The 7,114-nt window shown below is 42.5% G+C and overlaps 1 protein-coding gene across 1 annotated transcript; it reads left to right on the forward strand.

Moving 5' to 3' along the window:
* Positions 1-268: 268 nt before the first annotated feature.
* Positions 269-5,951, forward strand: LOC141741277 (glutathione S-transferase-like). Its single transcript, XM_074581639.1, has 7 exons — positions 269-359; positions 1,445-1,558; positions 2,516-2,567; positions 3,870-4,002; positions 4,802-4,943; positions 5,118-5,249; positions 5,554-5,951. Exons 2-7 carry the CDS (start codon positions 1,472-1,474, stop codon positions 5,671-5,673), a joined length of 666 nt encoding a protein of 221 aa, XP_074437740.1. The 5' UTR covers positions 269-359; positions 1,445-1,471; the 3' UTR covers positions 5,674-5,951.
* Positions 5,952-7,114: the final 1,163 nt, after the last annotated feature.

Genomic DNA, 7,114 nt, shown 5'->3' on the forward strand with positions numbered 1-7,114 from the left:
AATCTTAGGAGCTTTTCAGCCATTCCAATCATTTTTAACTAGCAGGTTGCCAAACAATGAAAATAGGAAGCATACAATTTTCTGCTGGCACAGATGTTCCCAATGACCATGAACTCTCATGAATCTTACATTTGTACATAGTCAGCATTAGTCAGGAATTTATTCTCTGTAGGTGAGAAGTGACTAAACAGACCTCAGTGATTTTGTTCATTTAAGAAATAGGAGCTTCCCATCGGCTGAGAACTGTTTGCAGTTCTCTTTGTAGGAGGGGCTGCAGAGCTATATAATCTCAAGGCAAAGCTACTGAGAGCTTAGCGTGAGTCATACTGTGCACAAGCGTGAGTTACACTGTGTACAAGGTAAGCTGTTGGGATTTTGTACATGCATGGGGAATTAGTGTACTTGAAACCAAGTCAGTGAACGGGTTTTATGGATTAAATACTTCTATGTACTTTCTTTTACTAACATGGTTATGTGCATTAAATGTTAAATTATTAACCAGCTGCTTTCTAGGTGTACAGATTTAAGAAAAAGAAATTTAGATCTCAGAAGTGTGGAGTGCTTCCCCTCACCCCCTTCTTCCTATTGTAGAGAAGATGACGTCACTTACAACAAGGGAAATACATGTTTCTTGTATCCATTTGTATGTTGCTGCTTTTAATGCTGTAGCTTTACTGTTGACATGATGTTAATACTTGTGAAGCAAGTATAAACTAGGCACTGCCTCCGTGTTTGCTGCTGATGTGTACGCACCGGTTCTGCATGGGGAGGATGACAGTCTGCCTAGGAACCACTGTCGCTTTAAATTTCAGCAAAGAGTTGGAATTGAACAGAGCAGGTATTGCACTTTGGCTCTGTCTGTAATAAAGGCAAATCTAATGTTATGAGAGAAAAATAAATTAATTCCATGTCCAGGTGTTTGCCTAAAGAAATGAGAAGAGCAGGGAGCGTTGTAAATGAGATTGAACGTTTACAATGGGAGTCACATTCCTGTCACTTTATAATGGAGTTACATAAGGGTTCCTGGAGAAAGCACAGCAGTTGCTGAGTTTTATATTGTGTATCTGATCAAACAGTAAACAGTACCCCGAGATAGTGCCAAAATAGACAGAGCAGTGTATCTTGCACACCCTGCTTTTTGGACAGAGCAGAACGCTTTGGGATGCAAACGGGTTTTGATTTGCTTGTTCTCTGACATGGGCCAGTCGCTCTCAGTACTGAATTCTGATTAACTACTGCACATATAAAAGACATCTTAAAGCAAAATGATACAATGCAGTCTCTCAACATAGTCTTTTACCTCCTCTGCTAATTTGATGAGAGTCTTGGACCATAAATCGTAGGTTTCAAACAAGACAACTTTGAATAGTGTTTGAGAACCAGTCAGAGACTCAAAACGAGCATTCTGAATCTTTATTTTGCAAAACTTACTTCTTTATTCCAGATAGTAGGCGATCAGGCGTGTAGAAACATGTCTGGGAAACCCAAGCTGCACTACTTCAATGGACGAGGCCGAATGGAATCAATACGGTGGCTACTAGCAGCAGCTGGCGTTGAGGTTTGCCTCTGTTTTTTATACTGCGAGCATGTGACAAATATGTATTTTTACTGTTCCTTATAAAAAATGTGACTGGCCAGCAGTTTCAAGTTCTGCATTTAGTGCATTGCTGATCAAGTCAACAATGACCACTGGCTGACCCCAAGCAGGGGGGCAAGTTAACGTTTCACTTCCAAGCATCCAAGCCTACTGGTGGCAGCATAAATGCCTCTCCCCTGTCACTAGTGAAATAAATAATTTAAAACCACAGCAGCAAAACCTGGCTTCTTATCTTCTGCTCACAAGGGTAGAACACTTTCAATTCTAAAACTTCAGTTAAATCCCAATGTCCAAAAAAAGCAAAAAATTATTATGCCTACTACAATGTAGCTTACCCCTGAAAGTACTGTATATTATAAATACACAGAGTAATTGTTTTCACCTCTAATGGTTTCTGATACTAAACCAGAGAGGGACCGTGGAGATTTATGTGTTTTAATAGCTGTCATGACAAACAAGACTTTGTCATGGTGCTGAGCTTTGTGCCAGAAAGCTGCACGGGGCACATGATCTCTTCTCTTCATCCCTCCTTTTGCCAGCCTGTGGCAAAGGACCTATAACACAGTTCTGCAGCTGCAGTGTGTATTTACCTGTCCTCTCCTCCATCTGTGCCATCTCTTGCCAGCACTGACAACAGAAGCGGCAATGGTCATCGTTTGCTCAGCAGACCGGGTTTTGTGCCTTCAGTCACCTCAGCTTTAGCCAAAATCTTACCTGCACAAAAATATGAATCACATGTGAGAGGGAACAGGGATGTGACAGAGGCAAAACAAGTTTTAAAGATACACTTCCAAAACCGATTTATTTTTTAAAAATATAATTCCCCAAAACACAGCTCCTTGTGCCCTCACTGTCTCATGCAAAGCAGAAGCTAAAACACACAATAACAACACAACTTTTCTTCTGTATTTCCTGCAGTTTGAAGAATGTTTTCTGGAAACAAAGGATGATCTGACAAAGTTACAGAAGGGTAAGTTTCCTTCACTTTTTAATAATTAGAAGATGATGATGCAGACAATGATGACAAGAATAAGAATAGTTTGTCTTAGAACACCTGAGAAGTCTTATGTCTCTTAAAAGAAAATCTAGACTGGATTGTACATGAGCTATCACGGATGCACACTGCAGCGTGTTAGATGGTATCATCCACCCTGTTGCTTCAGTCTTCACTGAATCACAGAAGGGCTGAGGTCAGAAGGGACCTCTAAGGTTATCTGCTCCGACCCCTCTCCTAAAGCAAGGCCACCTAGAGCCACTTACCCAGGATGGTGTCCAGTTGGGTTTTGAGTATCTGCAAGGATGGAGACTCCGCAGCCTCTCTGGGTAACCCATGCCAGTGTTCAGTCACTCACAGTAAAAAGCCTTTCCTTAAGTTCAGATGATTGACTCCCCTGTGTTTCAGTTTGTGCCCGTTGCTTCCTGTCCTACCACAATATGGTGTTTTATCATCAGATCATCTTGAAATTCATTAGCATTTTAGGTTGCCTACAAAGTTGTTTTATACCCATATGAAACCAGAGGTCCAGATTTCTGAGTTTAACTTGTACCTCTAAGGCATTCCTGTTTCCCAAGGCAACTACTCACCTTGCTATCTTTAGCTTCCATCTCTGCGGACACGATATTCACATTTCCTCCAAACCAAATTGCATGTCTGTGCTCTTCCAGTTCACTTGGCATCTCAAAGAAGTCTGAGCTAGGGTTGGCATCTGTAGTCCTGTTCTCCTTCAGGAACAATGACTTGATCCCCTGACACCTGCCAGCTTTCAGAAAGTATTTTGAGACACAAGCACAAATGAATATAGTAGTCACAGAGATAATATTATATGCATTTATATTCACATTTTATGTTGACAAGCCCTTAAATAGTCCAGATTTCCACAATACTTATGAAAGCATGAGAGAAACTAGCTCATTATGGGTCAGATCCTTCAGTCCTTCTCATCTGTATTAACCTCCATGAAAATATCTGAATTAGGGCCATGCAGCGCAGGACTTGTCTTTTTCAGTGTATGACTGCTAAAAGTTCTGCATTTGAATGCTTCTTTAGATTTGAATAAACTTCAAGAAGCTGATTGCTATAATATTACATTATTAACATGTCACTAAGAAATGGTTCTTGGCTTCATGGTAAGCTTTTTTCCACACCACATTATGAGAGTGAGGAAGACTGCCACACATTCAAAAATAGTACGGGTGGTTACTTTGCCAAACACCCACTAGTGGTTCTCATTCAGAGACTGAACGTCTCCTTGTCTTGTCCCCTTTTCCCTAGATGGATCCCTGCTGTTTCAGCAAGTGCCAATGGTGGAGATCGATGGGATGAAGATGGTGCAGACCAGAGCCATCCTCAGCTACATAGCAGCAAAGTACAACCTCTACGGGAAGGACCTGAAGGAGAGAGCCCTGTACTGTAACAGTACCTCCTTTGTTTGTTAGGCTACAGTTGATACTACCTCCCTGTGCAACACAAGAATATCCCAGCTCAGAGTTAGATTCAGGGTGACGCAGCAGCTTTTCACGCAGCAGCTTTTCACGCAGCAGCACGTGCTGACCATGCCAGCGGATGATGTCTACAACAGCAATAACCAGCTAGATCAGATAGGCAGGATGGTGCAAGGGAGTCCATAAAGATCAAAGGTCAATACAGTTATCAGGAGAAAGAAGTCAGGAGTGCAGAGGCCAAACTGTCTTGCTGCTTTTTATTTTATCCTGCTGTCACCGCATCAAATTCAGAGAAATGTCATTGATGGAGACAAGAAACTTCTCTCTCTAATAACCAGGAATTAGAATTAATAACTGGTTATTAAAAGACAGGGCTCTTAGGGCACATGGTTTGACCTGAAGTATTTTTAAATGCCTCAAGTTAATTAGCACAGGTAAACACATTTCAAGATATTTCTTAGAAATGTATAAGCCTACAGTTTAACTTACCATGTCTGATTGGATTTTTAAGACAAGTTTGGGTGACACGCATGCCAATTTTGTACTCAGGTTCAAAAAAACTTAATACAGAGAAGTATCACCCCTAGTGAAAAAAGGGTACAGTCTTTTAGTTTTTGTTTAGGCACTTTGCACTTCGCTCCTCCCCTTCCCCCGGCCGAAGCTACCGGACTCCGGGGGGAGCTGCTCCAAGCTACGCCAGCAGCTATCGTGGTCTCTAGACCTACTGTGTTTGACTTGACCAACTGTATCTATTCCTTTCAGAATTGATATGTACGTGGAAGCAATAATAGATCTGAATGAGTTACTCATGACCCATATTCTTCAACCAGCGGATAAAAAGGAGCAACACTTAGCTACTATTGTGGACAAGGCCACAAACAGATACTTTCCAGTCTATGAGAAGGTACATGGCAAAGATGTAGTAGCTTAATTAACATTCTTTTCCTGAAACTCCATCCTGCATAACTCCATCCCATAACTCCATGCAGTGTATGACCTTGCTTTGAAGATACCGTATTAAGTCACACAGAGAAAAAAAAAATAAAAATCACATTCACTTTTGGTTCTCTGTTTTTAGGTTTTGAAAGACCACGGACAAGATTTTCTTGTTGGTAACCAGTTTAGCAGGGCAGATGTGCAGTTACTTGAAACCCTTTTAATGGCAGAAGAGTGCAAGCCTGATATACTTGCCAAATTTCCTCTCTTGCAGGTAATTGAAGGGACAGTTTTAATTGGTTTAAACTGGATGAGAAATAGGGGAGAGTGGGAGGGTGAGGAAAGAAGTGAAAGACAAAATCAAAATCAAGTATCCTAACTGCTTTTAGCCGGTCTCACATAATAACAATTACTCCTGCCTTCTGTTGCTACAGCCACAACAGCATAATAGCATGAAGCATATAGATCCTTCTGCAGGATCAACCCATAATGCTACTTTTAGAACATGGACAACATCAAAAATTCTGACAGTTACCGTGGTTCTTAAGCACAGTGCTGGTTTTGGTTTTGTTTTGTAGAGTTTTAAAGCAAGAATAAGCAATATCCCCACAATAAAGAAATTCCTGCAGCCTGGCAGCCAGAGGAAACCACCACTCCAGGAAAAAGATGTACCAAAAGTGATGAAAATTTTCCACTGAGCAGCAGCCTAAACTGACAGAAACTCTATTTCATTGTCTTTGTGTTTACTGATAGTGGCAAAGTGATATTAATGAAAATAGTGAAAAGGTTTTTGATCTCTCTTTCCTTAGCTACAGGACTGGTTTTAGCTTACTGCAAACATTTCCAAGGTAAATGTACAGAAGCATACCAGCAAATGAAATAGTTCACTGAGTTAGGGGGTACACTGGGCAACACAGGATGTCTTAAATTACTTAAGAGATGATGTGAAATAAAGTCTTACTATTGACACTCAAAACCAGTTTGTTCAATAACTTCTTGCTGCTACTTATATACCTAAGGGCTCTCTGGTTCTGTCTTTCTGGCATTCCCAAGAGTTGTGGGGAAATGAAGAGAGTTTAGCCCAAACAGTGGGCAGTGCATCTGTTCTGGGAAATGCCAGGAACAGCCTGCAGGTTCTGGTTTGATGGGGATAACAGGTTTGGATTCAGCTTTCCTCTGAACCTGGAGTATGCTGGGACCAGAGGTCCTAATGCACCTCTGTTTTGCCATTAGATGTTCAAACTCTTGTACTGTAGCTTCACCAGTATTTCCTTTAATGAAAGGTCTACTGTAGCAGCTAAAAGCGTTTTGCAGACTTGCCTGAGAAACAAATGCTTGTCACGGACTGTAAAGCTGAAAACTTGTTGTTTGAGGAAGGAGTCATCAGATTGGTGTCAGGTGCTAGTTGAGACCTTGAAATGCAGGACTTCATGTTGACTTATGTCACTTTATATTACACTCAGTTGCACGTAAGTGGTACATTATGATCACTTAAATCAAGCACCACTACTGAGAGGCTAGCAAGACAGTTGAACACATAAATACGTGTGTTATTTGAGCACCAAATCAACCAAGTATGTAAATGCAACAGCCAGTGCCCTAAAACCAACTGGCAGCTTTAATCTGAGCACACTCAGGGCACTAAAACTCTTGCTGACACCGATAGTTCCTTTATAAGAAATGCTATGCGGCTGGAACCAGTTTTCACCATCAAGAAAGGAAAAAAATAAATGTTTTTCTGCAGCGGAACATGTATTAATGCGAGTTGTCTCTGTAGCCGTTTCCCTCCCGCCTCGCTGAGGCCTTTGGGCAGCCCTGGCAGCTGCTGGGCGCCCTCAGAAACTCGAGACGGAACCTTTGGCCGTGGCTGCCGACTCTGCCTGGCAAGGTCCCCGCCACAGCCGAGTGGTTTCGGGAGCCTGCCCACAGACCCCAGCCTTCGGCCAGGCAGATCCAGAGCCCCTGGCACCCTTCGCAGGGGGGCTGTGGCCCACGCCTCTCTCCAGGTCACCTCATCGCTGTGACCCCATGGCCACCTCAAAGCCCTTCTCCAGCTCCCTCCTGCCCCGGCCACCATGTCCCTCCTCCGAGGTGCGGCCGCCGTCCTCGAAGCGAGCCCTGTGGAAAAAGTCGCTTCAC

The sequence above is a fragment of the Larus michahellis genome, chromosome 3 (assembly GCF_964199755.1).
Source record: "Larus michahellis chromosome 3, bLarMic1.1, whole genome shotgun sequence".
NCBI classification, from domain to species: Eukaryota; Metazoa; Chordata; class Aves; order Charadriiformes; family Laridae; genus Larus; species Larus michahellis.